A 21,894-nucleotide genomic window follows, 5' to 3' on the forward strand; every position below is an offset into this window, starting at 1 on the left:
CCGAGCTGACGATTGAGGCGACAACTCACCATCCTTCGGAGAGGCGATTGCTGAGCTGCCGCAGCAGTGGACCGCACTTGAATCTGTGGGGCAGCAGTGGTACGTCCTCCGTGACGACCTTTGAATGAAGCACGACGTTGGCTAGGTGGCTGCGACCGAAAATAATCACGAGCAGATTCTAGGCAGTCAATTTTGAATAAGTCACAACCATAACAAGAAAGTGAAACGGAAGCCAGACAGTGCATAGTGGAAATTATGTCATATGTTTAACTGATATGCAAAACAATTCGTCTCCAATCCAGGCTGTGAAGGTGGTTGGACAGCGAAGCTGTTAACAACACCTAGATCGATTACCCGTTGCGACGTGGCTTGAAATTATTGACACGGTGACATTCACATGCACTTTAACTAATTTTAGCCAAAGATGTTTCAACGGCCTGCGACTTGGCTTGCGCCGCAACTTCGTGCACCCACAAAGAGTGGACCGGAGACAAGAAAAATGCGCTTAACCACACTTTCGCCGCGCTTCTTACGCACGCTGCTCTTCAGGAGTCCTCACTATACGTGGCCTTCCCACAGCGCTGTCACATCACAAATCAGTTGCTAGGTGGGTTCTTCTTTTACATACGAAGGTGTACTTACGTTACTCCGTGCTACGTATACTACACTTGCCGCTTCCGGGCAACTGCAGCTTATGCAACGGTGATCTTTAGCGGGAAACGCTTGCGGCGAACGCTATACGCAAAGGCGAGTTTCTGGTTCTTTCTTTTTTGTAGCGCCCGCACGTCAGGCGCCGCCGTTGCCGTGGATGCGCGGAGGCAAGCGCCATCTGGTGGTGCTGCAAGAAACCCAGCGGCGTATGCGGCGCGCGCCTCCCACTAGTTGGTTTAGTTTTGCTCACGGACACGACAAATGCGTTAGGGGTAGAGGTATACAGCTTCACTGTAAAATAATGCTGTAAAGGGACATGAAAGTGGACGAAGAGATAAATTTCCGCATTTGGGAGTGGAATTCACGCCTTCCGCCTTACGCGTGCGCTGACTGGACTAATTAGGCTATCGCGGCTGCGTTTCCTTGAGATATTACACGTCGTATAGGATTAAGGTGCACAAATTTGTGCGCATCAGCGTTAGTTGTAATGCATTTATTCAACAGCTTTATTTAAGCATTGCTTCACATACATTTCGACATCTGCGCTGGACGTGCATATTTTTGTTCTGCACGAATTCCGGAAACCTAATCTCGCAATTTGTTACCAGACCACACAAGCGCTTACCTGTATACATTATTCGATGTTCACAACAATATAAAAAAATTAAGGAAATTGGAAGTTTCATTCAAGACAAAGCATTCAATGCGGTAGCTATAGGCTTACGCACGGAGTTGCTCCGAAGGCATCTGAAAACGCTGGCGTGATATGGAGTGGAACCAGCAGCGTGACGGGCGTCACGCCTCGATGGCGCACGAGGTGAGAGAGAAGGCAAACCATCAGGATTTGTAGCTTGATGTGCACTGTCTGTATCGCTCAGACCACTGCATGCATCACCATGTCCTATGCACACAGGTGCTGTGCAGGAAGGCTATGTTGTTTGTCCGTACAACGACCGTGCCAGCGGCGCAAGACTGAACGTGGTCCTGTTCCACTGCATAGCTAATTGAGCGGAGCGTGAAAGTCCGTTCACTTGGCTTCGCAAATTCTGTAGCAAAACACAGTGCTGTGAAGGCCTTGTAAATTTAGACGCGCTTGAACCGTCGATACCGGGACAGCACGGTGCCGATGCCGCCGCTACGAATGCATCTCGAGCTTCTATATAATTACTACCACAATAAAAAAAATGCAATAGCGATTTAGCGGTAAATGCGAGAGAAATGCGTTACCATTCCGTCGCACCTCTTTCAGGTCCCGGATCCATGATTTAAAGTGCGTTCACCAGGTTGCAAAATGCTTTTCAGTAACCTACTCGGCACACGCCCTGGCTCTTCGAGAAGTGAAGTGCTACTGATGGTGGTCCTCCGCAGACCACCGCCCGTCACACAATATATATAGATATACCAATACCACGTGAGCGGTTTCGCACACTTCACACATGCACTTTTGTCCACTTTGACACTCCTAATGCTAACGCATTAAAAGTGATTACACTCACGTGCGTAGTGGCCAGCATACAAAAACGCCGAACGGTGAAGACGTGTCGTCATGGAGTCTCTCCTTAGACTGCATAAAGAGAGACCAAAGAAAAAATACTGGTGCTCGGTTGTATACATGATTAACAGCCGTGCGTGATCTACGAATCGCGACTTCTTGTTCATGGTAGCGCTTCATAACATGCTCAACTTGCTAGGCACTAATATTATAGGAGAGTATGGGTAATTCGGAACGCGAACTACTAGCACAAAAGCTAAGGCACAAGAAGAGACAAAACGCAGTGTTTAATGAAAACTGAAAGTTTATTCGAAAGGTTAGAAACTTTAGAACCGTGATATGTGCTACGTCATCAAAATGAGCAGGCAAAAATAAAGAAAATTTTCGGTGATACAAACGCCAAGAAATCTCTTCAAAATATGCCACGTGTTAAGTCCTATCTATATAAAGGCCTCTTCAGTATCATCAAGTGCTATGGAGGCATGGCTGATACACCTTTTCCCTATTTTCTTTATCTCGTGGGCTTCCACAACTGCTCTTGTTATTTGACCTTTGAGATTATACAGGGTGTCCCAACTATCACGCCGCACGATTTAAAAAAAGAGGAACGGCATTACGCGAAGCCAACCTAGTGCGTATTGTTTCCAGTACACTGCAGTATACGCCAGTAATTTTTTCGTTACTGAGATTTAATTATTTATTATAATTAATTATCTCAATTGAGAAGTACTGTCCCAATTATCAAAGTGTCAAGGAGAAAGTTGTACAGCGACATGAAAAACTCCCGATACAGCTTTCTGTTGCTCAATACGTGCTACATAAATGTGTTTTTCCGCGTGTGAAAGAAGCCCGCGTGTACACGCAGAATTGCCGCACGACTGGCCGCTCGAGGCACTTTGCATGTATTCGTGGGCTTCTTTCACATTCGGAAAAACACATTTGTGTAGCACGTATTGAGCAACAGAAAGCTGTATCGGGAGTTTTTCATGTTGCTCTAGAACTTTCTCATTCACACTTTGAAAATTAGGACAGTACTTCTCGAGTTAGATAATTAATTACATATAATTAATTAAATCTCAGTAACGAAAAAATCACTGGCGGCTACTCGACTGTGCTAGAAACAATACGCACTAGGTTTGGTTCGCGTAACGCCGTTCCGCTTTTTTTTAAAATCGCGCTGCGTGATAGCGAGGACACCCTGTATATGATGGCTGTTTTTTCAAACTGCCATGTGCACTTATCATGTGACTTGCAGTCTGTTATATGCATTGCAAAATGCTTCTGCGCAGTCCTTTTTGTGGAATCAAAAAAAGTTATGGGGTCTCACGCGCCAAAATCATGATCTGTTTATGAGGCACGCCGTAGTGGCGGACTCCGGAATAATTTCGACCACCTGGGGTTCATTAACGTGCACCTAAATCGAAGTCGACGGGTGTATTCTGCCTGGTTGTTTCAGTCTAAAGTATCACCTTTGGACAAGCCTTGATACCAGGAATACCCATGAAATTGCACAAGACGTTCAGATTTCATCCTACAATTAGTGACAGAAAGATAGATCTGTGCGGAGAAAAAGAGCCGTTTTAAACACGCAAAACCGTTCACGTCAAGAAAATAAGTGCGTCTAATTGGGTGGCGCATCAATGCACATTGTGTTTCGGTAGAACAACGTACATACAACCTTTTATTTTAGCTATTCCAAAGCGCACGGAGGCATTTAAAACAATGGAAGGTACACCGAACTACGGCCGCGATGGAATGCGAGCACTGTTACAATCCAGGCAGACCACATTCTCCTGTTCCCTGACAAAGCTCGCATTTACGCAGACGTACTATTAGACAACATGTTGCAATAACGTTCCGCCAATCCACGTGCTACACCTACCTTTCGATCGTCGCTTTTGAAGATGGTGCGGTCTCGAAGACCAGTTGAAAGAAACGAGCCGAGAAGAAAGAAAACGGCGAGTACCTCGGCTAGAACTACGCCACGTTGGTAGTTGAAGTCAGACAAGACCATCCTCTGCAGTGACAAGCACGTATAGATCAACTGGCTTGACAGAAAATAATCAAGAAAAGAGTAATTCTGCAGCTCATTGGCGCCGCAAATGTATATGGTGCTATAGCATACAAGAGTCAACACCCGTCCTATATTTTGCCCACATTTGTTATTGATCATATATTTGAACTCCTAAACTGCGACTTGATTACAACCTTTTTTTATTAGTTTAAATAATTACTCAGTATCTTTGTAATAACAGCTGAGTCTGCATATGTATCTGTTTCTTCAAGCCTCGAAGCACGAGCGAGCCTTCTTATAGTTTCTAATTATCCCGTTTTGGACGACTTATGTTCGAAAGAACGAACCTTTTCCGCAATCCAAGTTACACAATGTTCAAGACTTTCAAACACTGTATAGATAACGAATGTGCAAAATAATTCACGTTCAAGCAATTTAAGTGGAATAATTCACCAACGAAGAAAATAGTGAGCATGCAATCTGTTACACTTACACGGAATGACTCGATCGCATAAGTGAGGCATGAATGAAGTGCTTCAGAGTCGTTGGGAGTGTAGAATTAATTCAGTTACCAACAAATTACGCATGAAGCTCGCCCCTATGCATACTTCAATCGGCAAACATTCAGCATGGTTGTTTCCTTTTAGGGACCAAGGATATGTGCAATCCGCGTCAGACAGCCGTCTTAGCAGAAGCGTACAGTATGTACAAAGCAGACTGATGCTTTCGAGATAGTAATAAAATAATATGTACTTGTGCGAACCAAGACAAGCTTAAATAAGATGCAGTACCTTCAAAAGAGCGCCTAATATCCGGTTGTGGTAGAAAGAAAAGGCGTTGCAAACCCGCTGATGGGTTTTACATCCAAGTGCGTATAGGCAAGCGCGATTTGTTGCCAGGAATAAGGGCGTACCTCTGTGCACACACAATTTGACTAACATCTCCAGCACCATAACTTGCACAAAGAGAGGATAGTGTCTTGGTGTCCTGAGAAAGGCCCAGATGCACTCGCTACCGGCTGTACTACGCACATCACAAGGCAAGTCCGAAGCTCCAAGTGCCCAACCGGTGGTTGCTACCGAGACAACGCCCCTCTTTATTGGGAGCTTGAAGGGATCGAACAAGTAATACAGAAATGCATTTCAGCCCATAGAACAAAATGACCACCAAGAGACCTGGAGGAGTGGTTACCGGACGCTGTAGCCACACGATAAAGTATGAGATGTATGGTCATGTTCGCGAACGTGCTTGGTCTGGCTGCCGAAGTTACATGACTGTGCCGTATAGCCATGACTGACATGAAATAGGAGGAGGCTCTGGACATGCAGTACTGATTGAAATAATGTTTCAAGCGAAGCTTATATTGGCTCACAAGTTTCAGTGGCATTGTTGTCACGCAAGAACTCACGTGTGCCGCATACCCGCATTGCATATGCGGATATGAACCAGGGATATGCGCGTGTGGAACAGGGATAAGAAAGAAAGAAAGAAAGGAAGGAAAGAAAGAAAGAAAGAAAGAAAGAAAGAAAGAAAGAAAGAAAGAAAGAGAGAAAGTGCAGGTGCGGGGAAAGCTGCGGCGGCGCAGATCACGTGACGCGTGCGAGCAATCAGGGTCGTTTGGTGCGTCGCGGGAACGGAAATGGGAGGAAAGGGTGTTGACGCGCGGTCCGCCGTGCTTGCCTTGCCTCAGATAAGTTTCGGCGTTCGGATGGGAAGGCTGCGCGTGGTGCGTTCCGCCGGGGAGCAGGCTGCTTTTGAGCAACGGCGCCACGAACGCGCTCGGGAAAGGGCTCGTCGTCGACGTGCCGATTCTCGCGTGAGGGCTTCCGAAGCCCAGGCGGAATGTCAGCGAATAGCCACCGACCCCGAGTTACGGGAGCGCGATGTTGAGGCCAAACGTCAGCGTCGTCTTGCCCTCCAGGAACCCAACAACGGTGGTGCACGCGATGGCAACGCTAGCGCCAACTCCCCGGTGCGACGGCCAGATTTCTTTGTGAGTTTCTCAATCGGAACTTCGGAGTCAGCTGCAGTACATGTGGCCGGTTCTGAATCGAGCACAGCGTGGTACTCGTCAGTGCAATTCGATCCGATGAAGACCGAAGAAACAAACGACAAGCTTCGCTTACCCCCATTTCCTCGACAGCCGAGGGGCTACTGACATTTTTCTACCTCTCTCTCTCTCTCTCTCTCTCTCTCTCTCTCTCACACACATACACACATTCACGTTTGTCTAACTGCATCTGATGCTTTGAGCACAGCAGTTACCGGAAGTTGGAAACCTGCGGCTCCCTGCAGCTTGCAACACCCATCCTCCTAAGCTTATGCAAGTTACGGAGACGAATCGAGGATGAGCATGCTCTCTTATTTCCAGCTGTCTTTACAGCGTAAGCTGTTATTAGCTCATTCCATTAGCCGTTTCGGTTCGCGATGGTGTCCGCCACCGCGACTTCCACCGAGAGCGTCCGGTGACCGTAACCACTATCGCCGGAAATGCGAAAAACAAGTACCTGGTTCCCACCAGGATTGAATCCGGCCCGTTGCGCGGGAGCCAGATACTCTACCAATGAGCCACGCAAGCGCTTGCTATCAAATAGCGGAAAAATGCCCTATAAACGCGCCCTAGGTAGGCGCACAGGCGCAGACGACGAGGTGCGATTCAGACGAGGCTAGCAATCAATGCGACCCCGAGCCTCCGCCAGTATGGTGACGCCATCTATTTAAGGCGCCTGCAAACGTAGAGCTACGTGCGCGGCTACAACCAGGCATCATCGGGCTCAGCAGACTGCTGTGCAGAGAGCATTACAAGCCGCAGCTCGCCGTTGACGCCAGGCGGATAGTTCAGATCATTCTGGTCTAAACGAGGCGAAGAGACTTTGCCGCGAAGACTGTTGTGCGTGGTGGCGAAATTGGAACTACTCTTGAGCCGCTCCACCAGGTTACGTTGTGACTATACTGCGTGTGCCGCGCAGGCTTGTGGCGTTTTCCTGGCCAGGAAGCAGAGCACGAAATCCCTCTTCCACTTAATCATTTTCATCGCTACCCTCATCATCACTATGATCCACACATTTACGTCCGTTGCAGAACAAACACCTCTTCCAGTGATCTTCAATTGCCCCTGTCTGGTGCCAGCTAACCTCAGTTTATCAGGAAGTTTAACCTAAGGTTTAAACTTCCTGATGCTACTAGACCCCCTTTTTCTCTGCCGTTCTTTACTGCTCTTCCCAGGTTCACTTGGCACCGCTTCTTTAATGTGATAAAACATCGATTACACACCCTACGCACTACATGACATGCCAAACTGCCTTTTGTCCTCCTGATGTGAATCCCCATTTGTTGTCTAATCCACACCGCTATATTCCTCTCCTCAACCTTACACGTATCATTTGTCGTTTCATCACTCATTGCGCAGTCCTTAAATTCTTCTCAAGCTTTTTGCAAACCTCCAAGTTCCTGTCCTGCATGCTAGCACCAGTAGGATGCAGCCATTGTACACTGTTCTTTTTTCTTCTTGAATAATAGCGGTACATCTCAATTATATCACTCGGTTGTATCCTGACGCGGCGAATGTCTCACCTCCATGGACCACAGGTGTTGTTCCAAGGCTACGGCGTCAATCATTGCGGCTGTAGCCAAGAGGCCCAGTACGCACCAGATGTAGGCTGAGCAGGGCTGTTCGCGCTTGTTGCGCCAAGCCGCCACCAAGCTCAGTGTCACCTGCGCAAGGCACAGTCTTCCGGTCACACAAGTCTGTGAATACACCCCCCCTCGCCCCCCCCCCCCACCTGATGGCTTCGGACGCTAGGCTGTCATTGCATATAATGTAGAGCAGTAGAGCGTGACGCCATAAACTATTTGGCGATAACACTTTCAAGTGCAGTCTACGAATAATTTTGGGCTTGACTGAATTACTGAACTATTACTGAATATATTATTTTATGTTACTGCAGAGTAATATCAAGTGGGTAACACTTACAGAGTAGGGGTGGAGTTCGTACGCGCGAGTGTCTGATTGCAAAACAGGAGGTAAAAGCCGCTTCAAATCAATGGAACAGTACCAAGGACTATTGCTGATTTTAGCAACAGTTGGCTGCTGGTAGTTATGTTTATATCCTTGAGGGAAGAGGCAAACTGCAGTGCCTTTAAAACTTTTAAGCAAATTGGGTCGGAGTTGCCTCTCAGTTTTTTTTTTCGGCACAAGATGATACTACGAGGACGCCGCGAAATCTTTGACGTCACACGATTGTGACCGCGTCCAGCCGCAGTAAAATGAAGCAATTATCTCAAAATTACCGACCTGCTTTGAACTATAATGTATAAGTGTTCATAGAAACGAAGAAATAAGGGTACATGCACAAACATAAATTATAAAATAACAGCGTCCTTCTTGGCCGTTTCTTATTGCAGGGCTAGTTTCGTTTGCTTTTCAGGCTGTTCCCCATGAAGAAGTTCTGAAATACTTGGCAGTGAACAAACCACTTAAAATATGCATTATTGTTTGCACGCTTGAACAATGATTCGTAGATCTTTCAGGCTAAGTTAACGATGGTGGCAATGCTACTGTAACAAACCCATACTTGTGGTTCTCCGGAAGGGCAAAAACACGTAGTCACCGACTTTGCCGCTAGTCGCGATGGTGGACGAAGCAAGTGCATAAATTGGCACAGTCCCACACTGAAGTAAGTGCCATGAATGAACTGACAACAGTTGTGTGCCTTCCCCCCCCCCCCCCTCCGACCCCTAAACGAAGGATGCCGGAACATACACAGATTGGTTTATTGCACCATTGGAGCAAGAGCCACACTTTTTGTCTTTTTTGTGCTTTTTTTTGTCAGTCCCGGCCTTTGCCTCAAATGGCGGTAATATCGACCATGTCATAACAGCTCATAATTATTCAATTATGTAACATCACCTTCACACCTATTTCCTGCGCGTAGATTAAACATGACATCGGAATATTTATTGCCTGCACTTCAGGTTTTCGAAGAGCCGACTAGTGGAATGTGGCGAGGAAATATTTCCTTGGTTGCGCGTCTGTCGTTTCAACCATTGCGGACAAAAGCATCTTTGGTGTGTGAGGTGTCAAATCTAAAGGGCAGACAAGCTCACCAGGACCACTGCACTGGCGAAGCTGGCAGCCGCGGTCCTCGTGATGCCGGAGCAGATGTCGAACAGATTCTCTTTCTCCCGCACCATGTACACGGCCTGCCGTATCATGGTCACCGATGATCCCACGTTGAAGAGCTGACGCGGAGAAAGGCAGAAAGAAAAAGAATCAGTAACGCCGAGCTTGTATTCTCGTTTCATTTCTTTTCAGACCACATGGCTGAAGCAAAAACTTGGAGGACGCTTAAGTTTCGCCTTTAATGTAGAACGCGACAGCTTTGAAATATCTCTAATTGCGCCTAACGCTTCCCGGCAACTGCAGCTTATGTAACCGTGATGTTTACCGGGAAACGCTGGCGGCGAATGCTATGCACGAAGGCGTGCTTTCTGGTAGAAATGCGGCCTCTTGCGTGGGCCGATCAAAACAATTACATCAATTTCTGGCTTCTATTATTGTTTCGCACTTTGCATATTTCAGTGTGAGAAGACAAAACAGAAGAGGCAAGCGCTGTCGGTGTTTTGTTTCATGACATTTGTTTGTGGGCTTTGATTCTCAAAATTCTGAGGAATACCGTTTTCAAGAGTGTAAGACAAGGTATGAGCAAGTTTAGCGATAGAAGGGTATGAAAATATAACTCGCATATACCGCAGGTGATATAGCAAAGCGTGGTATATACGCCGGCGTCCCATGAGCGAAAATTTTCGTATATATATATGACACGGCGTTCCGCAGGTGATACACGGTAGGGGCGCTGTCGCAAAGGAGCGTGAGGCCCAGTGTCAATCGTGTGAACAACCGCATTAGTTCGGCCTAGTGACGCTTGCGGTAAGTCAAACGAAGTGCGGAACTCGTGTAGAAGGGCAAGAAGCTGCGTCCGTGCAGCCGGATCGAGGTCGCTGTCGATGGAACGGTGAAAAGATTCCGAGAGCACGGCGTCGGACGCAAGGTGAGGGGTCAGGGCGTTCAGCGGATGCTGAGTCTCAGGCTCAGAGGGGTCAAGGGGTACGATAACAGCAGCGTCTACAGGCTGAACGTGGCCAAGTGTTTCATTTCGGTACAAAGTCAGAGGGCCTGAGTTGGGGTTGCAAACAAGTAGTCCGGTATTGTCCTGATGAAGAGCGAGGATGGTAAAAGGCAGTTACGTATTGTGGCGCCGACGAAACAAGTTAGATGGCGTGAACAGAACGGTGGCGTCGGAAAGGGCGGCACAGGAAACGGGAACAATGACGGCACTCTGAGGTGGCAGGTCAATATCGGCGGTGACGACAAGCTTTCTATCCCCAGGACCGGCCACATGGGTGGAAGGCGTCTCGGGAAACACAGCGAAATCTACCTGAGCACGAGCGCAGTCGATAACAGCGTGGTTACGGGACAAAAAATCCCACCCGAGGATCAGGTCATGGGAACACGAGGCCAGCACAAGGAACTCAACGCTGTAGATCACGTCTTGTATCAGCACCCTGGCCGTACATGCTGCAATGGGTTGAATATAGTGTGCGCTCGCAGTACGGAGAGAAAATCCTGAAGGTGGCGTCGTCACTTTACGGATAGAACGGCAAAACGTATGGCTCATTACAGAAATAGCGGCGCCGGTGTCCACAAGCGCAAGAGTTCGTACACCGTCAACAAACACTTCAATAACATTGGCGGGGGACAAGCGAGGACTTATACCGGTTGACGACGGCGCAGCTCGTGCCTCAGAGGCTGCGGTAGTCAGTTTTCCGCCTCACCAGTATTGTACCGACGACGCATAGGCGAAAGAGAACGGCGGTGCGGTGAGGGGGACCGACGAGCAGCAAAAGGTTGGGCATCGGAAGTGGGCTGGTGATCACGGGCGCATGTTTCAGGCTCTCGTTCTGGCTGCGTGCGATAGGGAGGTCGGAAGGAGTAGTCTGGATATCTCGGCGTATTCGTGGTCGCCGCGAAGCGTCGGCGACAGAATCGCGCAACATGACCCGGAATTCCGCAAGCATAGCAGATCGGGTTGTCTGCAGTGCACCAAGGATTTGCGTACTGTGGCTGCGCCCCGAAAAGCACCGTCGCTGGTGATCGAATTGGTGGTTGAGGGGTTAGTACTAGTTGAGGACGTGGCTTCATGACGGCATCCGCATACGTCAGAGGCGCGGCAACAGGAGCCGGAGGAGCAGCAGACGGCACCACAAATGATAGCGGCGCGGTGACACCAGTCGGCTGAAAGGCAGACGGCAAAGCCTCGGTGACCTGCTCCTGTATCACCTGTCGGATGGTTGGAGTCAGCCTAGGCGTAGGCACTTGCGTGGTCGGAAAAAATGAAAGCTGTCGAGCAACTTCCTCACGCAGAAGCTCCTTAATCTGTGACAGGAGCGCCGTGTGGTCGCCGCCGATGGTCAACCCAGCGAGGGAATCGTCTGTTGACGTCTGCCGCCGAGCTAGGACGCGCTGCTTACGTAGTTCGTCGAAGCTCTGGCACAAGGTCACGAGTTCAGACACGGTGCGTGGGTCCTTGGCCAGCAACATCTGAAAGGCGTCGTCGTCTATGCCTGTCATGATGTGCTTTATCCTGTCTTGCTCAATCATAGAAGGATTCACGCGCTTGCACAAGTCAATGACGTCTTCCATATAGCTCGTGAAGTTCTCGCCCTGCTGCTGCGCACGTCCGCGTAGACGCTGTTCAGCGCGAAGCTTGCGCACTGCGGGGCGACCGAACACTTCCGCGAAGCTGGTCTTGAAAGCTGTCCAATTGGCGAAGTCTGACTCATGGTTACGAAACCAGAGGTTTGCGACGTGTGTTAGGTAGAACAGGACGCTGCGTAGTTTTGTAGCGTCGTCCCACTTGTTGTGCGCGCTCACCCTTCCAAACGACGTTAGCCAATCTTCTACGTCATATTCATCGGTACCGCTAAAGAAAGCGGGATCGCGCTGACGCAGCGCGCTTGACACGATGACCGATGGAGCTTGGGCCGCGTCTTGCTGGGTGGCGTCATCAGGCATTGTCGGAGCAGTGGTGGGCAACGTCCGGCTTCGGAGTTCCAGGTTTGAAGGGGGTACCCAGCACCTCCACCACTTTGATAAGGTGATTTACTGACGGCAAGCGGCAGGCGAAAAACCAGTTCAGTCGCTAGAGAGCAACGGTCTCGGCGCCAAGAACTCGTGATCTACGCTCGCGCCCGACATCTATGAGAGCGCCCCACTACTGCTTTCTCCCTGTTCTTCTTCTCCACTACAATATATATATACACACATATATATATATATATATATATATATATATATATATATATATATATATATATATATTTATATATACGAAAATTTTCGCTCATGGGACGCCGGCGTAGACGGCGACACCGACACCGGATTTTCTGAGACTCGCGATTTGCACAGCACTGCAAACGTCGTGACACAGGCGTGTCATAGCTGCGAGTACAACATTCAGTGTGTCATGAGAAACTACTACTACAGTTATTTCCGCGCGTAACTATGCGTCTGTGCCAACCAAATAATCATCCGTAAACACGTTTTCTCAGCATCAGCACGCTTGGTCCGAAACGATATAAGTTCGAATCCTCCTCCAGTCCACTACATTTTCAGGCATAGAGTGGCGCCTGACACCAGCAAAAAAAATTGCCATGAGCTAGTGGCGTTATACTAGTCACGGTGCAACCAAATCAGGAAAGGCCACAAAGGTCCACCAATGTCAGAACAGGAATTGGCCTCCCTGGTGTAGTATTCGGCGACTATCTCGCTCATGACTCCTGCAATTAACCTTCGTAAATAATTCGTGCTTATTTGAGGCTGCCATACCACGCATGGATCATTTGTGCCGTGCGCGTGACATAGCGGAGAATAAAATATCTCTTATATAACCTCATTATGAAACTTTTTTTTTTCAAAACAGGTAAAGGAAACTTTTGAACTATTCTATCTGTTAGCAAGTCCGAAAAGATTTTCTTTAAATCGTCTTTGACAGGTTGGACTATTCAGGTTCTGTCTTTTCAGGAGGACTTCATGAAAAGACCAAAATTCCCTACTCAATAATTTGGAATACCAAAGGAGTGAATTAAAAAGATTAGCTAATTATTATTCTTTATTTGGTGAATTTAGGACATTTATTGCGATTGCAAAGTTGAAGTCAAGGAGTAGTGAAGTAATGTCTGCTCGGGCGGAATTTCAGAAAGAACCCCACTTTAGAGCTGTCTGTTCTTCCAATATGTTGAAATAATGTTGATGTTCCACTTATTAGTTTTTCAAAAACCTCTGCTGATCATTTCGGGCAAACTGAACTGGAACGCCTATGTATGTTTAGCATATTTCGGGGACGAGTATGCCAAAAGTGTATGCCGAAGTATGCCGAAACATGCATACGAAGAATAGGCAACCAACCCCGAAAATGGGTTCTCTGGTTTTATTGTTTGTTTCTTCGTATGATCGTGACAAGAAATCGAGCACCTTGGATCCCTTCGTTCTGCTAGAAAATTGCAACATTTCAGTAATGCTCTGAATGCACATCAAATCTATGACGCCCTCTAAGAAAGCTCTCAAGCTAACGCCACGAATTACGTTATACCGTTTCAGTAGATGCAGGGACACTGTAATATTCTCGTGAACACCGCACAACGCATTTGGTGCCTCTCACGGCACCAAATTTTGGTGCATGAGTACCCGCTTGTGGTGCCGCACAAGACAGGTGCACGGCATTGAAAAATAGTAAAAGTAGTAAAGATCTGTTGTTCAGACAGGTATTCTGTTGGCGCGAAAACCTGTTTTGGACAGCAGTCGATGTTCCCAGAATTATTCCATATAGACCCCTACTCTTAGCTGTCCATGCTGTCAGTGTTGAGCCTGGACATATATGCTGTAAGTTTATTGTATTATCAGCGGCTTGTTGTAGCATGTAGCCTCTACTTTTTGCACAACATTCAATGCGTTGGTAGTTCTTAGTGCAATAATGAAGTATGTAAACTAATTCAGATCTTTAATTTTCACGAGAATGTGAACATCATGATGTGAAACCAATTCATTTTCGGGTACGCGAGGGTGATACAGCGAGGCGAACATTAAAGAAAATGGTTTAGTGATGTTACGTCACCGGGCGAAACATTCACTGCGAGTAAAAACAAATACTTGTAACTAACAGCTACATAAAAGAGCACTTGTTATTTAGTCCCCTAATAAAACAAAAAAAGTTAGGTTCGTAATAAAGCTTTGTGTCCCAGCCTATAATTACAAATGTTGTGTGAAGAATACACAACAGGCCATATATGTGCTGTGCACGTTTGGACTTCGCTCATGTAGTTATCAGTTGGTTATAGTCATGCTATGCAAGACATCATCATCATCATCAGCCTATATTTTATGTCCACTGCAGGACGAAGGCCTCCCTCTGCGATCTCCAATTACCCCTGTCTTGCGCTAGCTGATTCCAACTTGCGCCTGCAAATTTCCTAACTTCATCATCCCATCTGGTTTTTTGCCGACCTCGACTGCACTTCCCTTCTCTTGGTATCCATTCTGTAATCCTAATGGTCCACCGGTTATCCATCCTACGCATTACATGGCCTGCCCAGCTTCATTTCTTCCGCTTAATGTCAACTAGAATATCGGCTATCCCCGTTTGTTCTCTGATCCACACCGCTATCTTCCTGTCTCTTAACGTTAGTCCTAAGATTTTTCGTTCCATCGCTCTTTGTGCGGTCCTTAACTTGCTCTCGAGCTTCTTTGTTAACCTCCAAGTTTCTGCCCCATATGTTAGCACCGGTACAATGCAATGATTGTACACTTTTCTTTTCAACGACAGTGGTAAGCTCCCAGTCAGGATTTGGCAATTCCTGCCTTATGCACTCCAACCCAATTTTATTGTTCTGTAAATTTCTTTCTCGTGATCAGGGTCCCCTGTGAGTAATTGACCTAGATAAACGTACTCCTTTACAGACTCTAGAGGCTGACTGGCGATCCTGAATTCTTGTTCCCTTGCCAGGCTATTGAACATTATCTTTGTCTTCTGCATATTCATCTTCAACCCAATTTTTACACTTTCTAGATTAAGGTCCTTAATCATTTGCTGTAAATCGTCTGCATTGTTGCTGAATAGGACAATGTCATCTGCAAACCGAAGGTTGCTGAGATATTGGCCGTTGATCCTCACTCCTAAGCCTCCCCAGTCTTATACCCCTGTCACACGGGCACTCGAAAGTCTTTTGAGCAAAAAGACTTCTCCCGAAAAAGTTTCACCCGCAGACACACGACCGGGAGAGATCTCTTTTTCAGAAGCGGTCTTTTCTGGAAGAGGAGTTCGCCGATCTCATTTACGGCCGAAAAGGAGTAGCCTCGAAACCAGTGGGCACCAGCAATTATCACATATTAAAGAAAATATTCGAATGCATAATTTTCTGTCGCCTAGGCTCATCATAAACAATTATTTTATGTCTCGCAGACGGTGTAGTAAACCCAGTAATGCTCATTTTCTTCTGTACTCTCGTAAGCAGGTTGAACGGGCTGGGGATGTCACGTGATGACGCTCTTTAATCTACTATAATAAATCTTTATATTAACATGTCTTATGTTAAATTTAATTGAAAAACTTGTAAACAATATGTTTTCGCTTTATAATTTGAGATAAATAAGTTTTTTTGGCCGATATTGTTTCGAACGCTAGCGCCACGCTTTCGGCAGTGTGTCCAGAAGGAAACACTAAAAGGAGATCGTCGGCGCCGTGTGTCTGCTGCGCAATACCTCTTCATTCAAAAGTCTTTCAGCTTGGTAAAAGACCGCTTGTGTAAAAGAGTTTTTGCATGCTCGTGTGACAGAGGTATAGGAGCTTGAATACTTCTTCTAAGCATGCTGTGAATGGCATTGGAGAGATTGTGTCTCCTTGACTAATCCCTTTCTTGATAGGTAACTTTCTACTGTTCTTGTGGAGAACCAAGGTAGCTGTGGAATCCTTATAGATATTTGCCAAGGTATTCAATTATTCACGTATGCCTCCTGTACTCTTTGATTACGCAATGCCTCTATGACTGCTGGTATCTCTACTGAATCAAATGCCTTTTCATAATCTATGAAGGCCATATAGAGAGGTTTATTGTTCTCCGCAGATTTCTCGATTACCTGATTGATGACATGGATATGATCCATCGTAGAATATCCCTTCCTGAAGGCAGCTTGTTGTCTTGGTTGGCTGAAGTCAAGTGTTGCCCTGAATCTATTGGTAATTATCTTGGTGAATATATTATACAATACTGAAAGCAAGCTAATGGGTCTATAATTCTTCAATTCTTTAACGTCTCCCTTCTTATGCATTAGTATAATGTTGGCGTTCTTCCAGCTCTCTGGTACACTTGAAGTTGTGAGGCATTGCGTATAAAGGGCCACAAGCTTTTCAAGCATGATATCAACTCCATCTTTGATTAAATCTACTGTTATTCCATCTTCTCCAGCCGCTTTTCCTCTGGTCATGTCTTTCAAGGCCCTTCTAACTTCATCGCTAGTTATAGAAGGAGCCTCTGTATCCGGTTCATCACTATTTCAAATGAAAGTAGCTTGGATGTTTTGGGCACTGTACAGGTCAGTGTAGAATTCTTCCGCTGCTTTTACCATGTCATCGAAATTGCTGATAATATTACCATGCTTATCTTTCAGTGCATACATCTTGCCTTGTCCTATGCCAAGCTTTCTTCTTACTGATTTTATGCTGCGTCCATATTTTACGGCTTCCTCAATCTTTCCCACGTTATAATTTCGAATATCCCTTACTTTCTTCATGTTGATCAGTTTTGACAGTTCAGCGAGTTCTATCTGATCTCTTGAGTTGGACATTTTCATGTTTTGTCGTTTCTTTGAAATTAGGTCCTTTGTTTTTGGGGAGAGCTTACCTACTGGTTGCCTTGGTGCCTTACCTCCTACTTCAATTGCTGCTTCTGAGATCAACCTAGTTACGGTTTCATTCATGACTTCTATGTTGTCTTTATCTTCATTTTCTAAAGCTGCATATTTGTTTGCGAGCACCAGCCTGAATGGGTCTGCTTTTACCCTTACTGCCTCTAGGTTGGTCTGTTTCCTCTTGACTAATTTCACTCTTTCTTTCTTCAAATTGAGAGAAATCCTAGACCCCACTAACGTATGGTCACTGCACTTTACCTTACCTAGCACTTCTACATCCCGCACTATGCTTGAATCGGCAGAGACTATGAAATCTATTTCTTTCCTTGTTTCTCCATTAGGGCTTTTCCAGATCACTTCCTGTTGCTGCGCTTCCTGAAGAAGGCATTCATTATTCGGAGCCTATTCCTTTCCGCGAATTCTACTAACATCTCCCCTCTTGCATTCCTAGAATCGATGCCGAAGTTGGCAATTGCTTGCTCACCAACCTGCTTTTTCCCCACTTTTGCATTGAAGTCGCCCATGACTACAGTATACTGAGTTTGCACCTTTCTCATTGCTAATGCAATATCTTCATAAAACTCTTCTATTTCTTCATCATCGTGACTACAGGTTTGTGCGTAGGCTTGTACTACCTTCATTTTGTACCTTCTATTCAGATTCATTACGACGACTGCAACCCTCTCATTAATGCTGTAGAATTCATCAATGTTGCCCGCAATGTTGTTATGGACTAGAAATCCTACTCCGGATTCTCTCTTATCTGGAAGACCTCTGTAGCAGAGGACGTGGCCGTTAGCCAGCACTGTGTAAGCTTCACCAGTTCTTCTAACCTCCCTAAGGCCAATAATATTCCAGGCAATGCCTGATAATTCCTCAAATAGTCCTGCTAAGCTAGCCTCACTCGAGAAGGCGCGCGTGTTGAACGTTGCCAGGTTCAGTTTCCATTAGCGGCCTGTCCGGACCGAGAGATTCTTAGAACCCTCTGGCGCGTAGCAGGTCTAACCGCCGCCTTGGTCAGGTGCTCTGCAGACACTGGGGACTGAGGGCAGTACTCGGCCAATACCTCCCTATGACTCCGACAATTAACCATTGTCGGAGTCATAGGGAGGTATTGGCCGAGTACTGCACCAGGGAGGCCAATTCCTGTTCTGGTGAGGGAGTGACTTTGATGAAGCTTAGTGGGCCTTCCTAGTTTGGTTGCACCTGAACTAGTATAGCCCCACTAGCTCTCGGCAGTATATATTCTTTTCTTGCCAGTTTCAGGCACCACTCCATGCCTGAAAATGTAGTGCACTGGAGTAGGATTCGAACTGACGACCTTCAGATTTGAGGCCGGATATTCTACCTCTGCTCCACGCCACCACTTGCTATGCAGAAGATATGCTAGACATATCTTCTGCAAAACTTTATTTCTGTGCATGTTCTCGAATTACTTTCCCTATATTCCTTTCTTTATAAAACTGTGCATATATGTGTCCTCATTATTTCCTCTCTGTATTTTATTAGCGTTCAATACATCGTTTGACTTTGTGCTATTACACTGCATTCAGCATTATTGGGTTTTATTTTGTGTGTTTTCGCTGTTTCTTGGCCCAGCGACGGTCAGCAGCCAGAGCCACTGAAGACGCTATCCTCCCTCTCAAACTCACATGCATAAAACGTTTCTAAAGTATGTGTCGTTGCGTACAAATAAATTGTCCTGGCCCCGTGTCAAGCGCAGATCCAATTTAAGTAAACTTAAGGTAGCTCCTTAACGAACATCCCGACAAAGAATATTTGTGTTGGGTGATACAAAACTCACTCTTCTCAAGAATGATTCGCAGTAATAGGTTATAATAATTCGTCCAAACACAGGCTGTAGTGATAGTCGGGGTACAATCCATAAATTCAAGATCTTCCGTTCACAAAAACTCCCTATCTACAATCCCCTGCTTGCCATGTATGAATTATAGCATCTACTCAATGCCCCTTCTCTCAACTGTGTTTGTGTGTGTCTGTGTGGGCAATGCACTTGGTAACACACTTGTGAATACACTTGCCAATGCATTCGGCAATCATGAGTATCCGATACACTTGCCTCTTCCACACCATGCCCTAAAGCATCGCATGTAATAAAGTGGAAGCTAGCAGAAAGTGAATTTGGTGTGTGGATGTTGCATTATTGAATATGCAAATCCGGGCCCGTTTTGCACCCCCGTATTTTCAAACGGGCCTCGACTCGAACCTATTCCTAGACTCCAAGTACTGCCGAAGACACCGTCCTTCAAGAACGCTGCTTTGTGATGATCACGACCATGGCTATCGCAACCAATTCACCTTCGTTTCTGGTGCATTCGCATAGACTCCGGCAAGACTTGGTCACAAAAATTTCGCTCCAAATCCACGTGGAGTGGTACTTTCTCAGTCACCAGATCAGTTGAAGGGTGGTGCTGTCATGCAGTTTATTGAGTGAACGAGCAGTGTGGAGTGTCGAGTCGAGAAATGCTTAAGATTATGTCGGTTTGTCTTCCTGAAATGTGGGAACGCAATCCTGTAACCAAAAATATCGCCAGCCTCGCTTCTGAAACACACCCGATCCTCCGATTGCACCACCGGGACCCTTCATGCGTAAAAAAAAAGTTGGGTTCGCGGGCTCACCGTGAACACGCCGTCCATGACTGTCATGGTGCGCCTGGTGGCGGTGGGCAAAGGACGGTGCACGACCTCGGTCCAGCCGAATGCCAGGGACACCAGGCTGGCCCATCGCAACGACTCGGACACAAGCGAAGGCAGCGAGGCATACAGGCTCTGAGGAATGAACAAAGAAAGGAATGTACAAACGCAGGGAAGGCCTTCAAAGTCGTCACCATAAGTCTAATTTACCTTCATTGTAAAAACAACGTTTTCATATTAGGGAGCATTATTAAATGATTGTTTTTTTACGTTTGTCCATGTTGCTTTTGCACTGTTTCAAAACGTACAAAAAAAGAACGCCTCTCCGAGCGATCACGCTTGCTTGAGTCGGCTCCTCCAAGGTACCTAGTTTTAAAATCAGCAGCTTGTATTCTTGATAGCTTCATACCCGAAGGTGAACTGAAGAAATGTAAAATAATTTTCATTGGAATAGCTGTTTTTAGGATTGCGTGATGCGCTTTTCTGCCACTTAAAGCGCCATTGAGCGATAAAAAGCGACTACAGCAATCAGTAAGAGAACCATATACGGCCCTCCCACATTAGAAAGCAGCAACAACCCAAAAACATATGCACATTGTGAGGGACACTTTTATTTTATTTATCTATTTATTTATTTCGTACTGCCAGCCTGTCTTTACAGGCCCTAGGCAGGAGTGGGATGTACATGAAAGGTTTAACAAGCTAATAACATGTGAACACAAAAACTTTATATTCAATTAGACAGATTTTTATGTTTGTTTCATATATGAATGAATATAACGGTATTAAATATGCTGGGAACGTTGGGACGCCCACGGACAAAGTAGTGCCGCGTGTCGGTCATGAATAGGGCTTTCTACTAGTTACCCAACAATGCTGTCATTTCCGATGGGTGTGCGTGAATGCCTGTTTTTATCAAGCGCATATCCCTTTCTGAACTTCTAGATGCGCTTACTGCTAAGCGATTATTTCGAGTTTGCATTGCGATTCGTTAATGCAAATCGTTCCAGAAACTTCTATGCGAATAATCACACCTATGCGAATAATCACGCTCTCACAGGTTCATGTTATGCTCTCTTTATATAAAGGTGAGCCATCTACGAAGAATTTACGAAACATCTCGGTGGCTTCCTTTTAACTCTAATAAAGAAGCGTGTGTAAATGAAGATAGGCTCATGGTTAAGGTTCTCATTTATTGAGTGGTATTGGGTAAGTAATATAGCCCCTTGTTCGACGGAAACGCGTCTGGCCAAGAAGGAACAATAATAATGTAACGCATACACTTAAAAAAATGGCGGATTTAATACGCTCTAGGCAGCGCTTTAGGTGACGCCTTCATTATTGTTTACGAGGAACGGTTCTCTTCATCGACCATTTGCTAGTACAAAGCGCATGACAATGTTGGACACATTTTCAATAGAAAGCGCGTCACTCAACGTAGACTTGTCGCAATACAGCTGCGGATCGGACTCATGATGACGAAGGAATGAGGTCGATGAAATTATGAGGTAGAAATTGTCGTGGATGAGGATTGCGTGACCACAATGATATGATGACGATGGGACGAGGACGCTGCAATCACGTCGATGGAACGACCACGACACCATGACGACGATGGCACAAACATGGCGGCATGACAGCGGCTGTAAACGTTGGAACGAAGCGGAAGCATGACGACGCCGGACTGACGACGACAAAATTATTTCGACTGCATGTCGGCGAACGTCCGACGATGATGACTTGACGACGATTGCCTGATGACGACGGCTTAAAGATGATGACACGACAATGACTACTAAATTACAACGACGCAATGTCGACGACGATGGCATAATCACAAAGGCATGACGACGATGAATTGGCGACGATGGATGGACGGCGCCAGAGTGGTGGCCGTGGAAAGATAACAATCGCACGGCAGCGAATGAATGACGAGGACAAAATGACGGAATGGCGATGAAAGCACAATTATGAGTGCTTTACGATAATACATTCAGGACTGAGCAACCACAATGATGGAACGATGGCAATGGCATGGTAATGAAGGAATGATGACGATGAAATGAAGGCGACAAATCAACGCTGACAGCAGGACGATAACGCAATGACCACGACGGCACA

At 46.3% G+C, this 21,894-nt stretch overlaps 1 protein-coding gene across 1 annotated transcript in view; it reads right to left on the reverse strand.

Annotated features, from left to right (window-relative positions):
* LOC125941141 (uncharacterized) overlaps nucleotides 1-21,894 on the reverse strand; it is a 43,820-nt gene that overhangs the window by 14,788 nt on the left and 7,138 nt on the right. Inside the window, exons 2-7 of the mRNA XM_049658094.1 lie at nucleotides 19,759-19,908; nucleotides 9,264-9,398; nucleotides 7,731-7,871; nucleotides 4,026-4,160; nucleotides 2,148-2,215; nucleotides 30-149 (exon numbers count right to left, since the gene is read on the reverse strand). Coding sequence (XP_049514051.1) covers nucleotides 30-149; nucleotides 2,148-2,215; nucleotides 4,026-4,160; nucleotides 7,731-7,871; nucleotides 9,264-9,398; nucleotides 19,759-19,908 — 749 coding nt within the window. The remainder of the gene's footprint in view (nucleotides 1-29; nucleotides 150-2,147; nucleotides 2,216-4,025; nucleotides 4,161-7,730; nucleotides 7,872-9,263; nucleotides 9,399-19,758; nucleotides 19,909-21,894) is intronic.

Source organism: Dermacentor silvarum, chromosome 10, assembly GCF_013339745.2.
Source record: "Dermacentor silvarum isolate Dsil-2018 chromosome 10, BIME_Dsil_1.4, whole genome shotgun sequence".
NCBI classification, from domain to species: Eukaryota; Metazoa; Arthropoda; class Arachnida; order Ixodida; family Ixodidae; genus Dermacentor; species Dermacentor silvarum.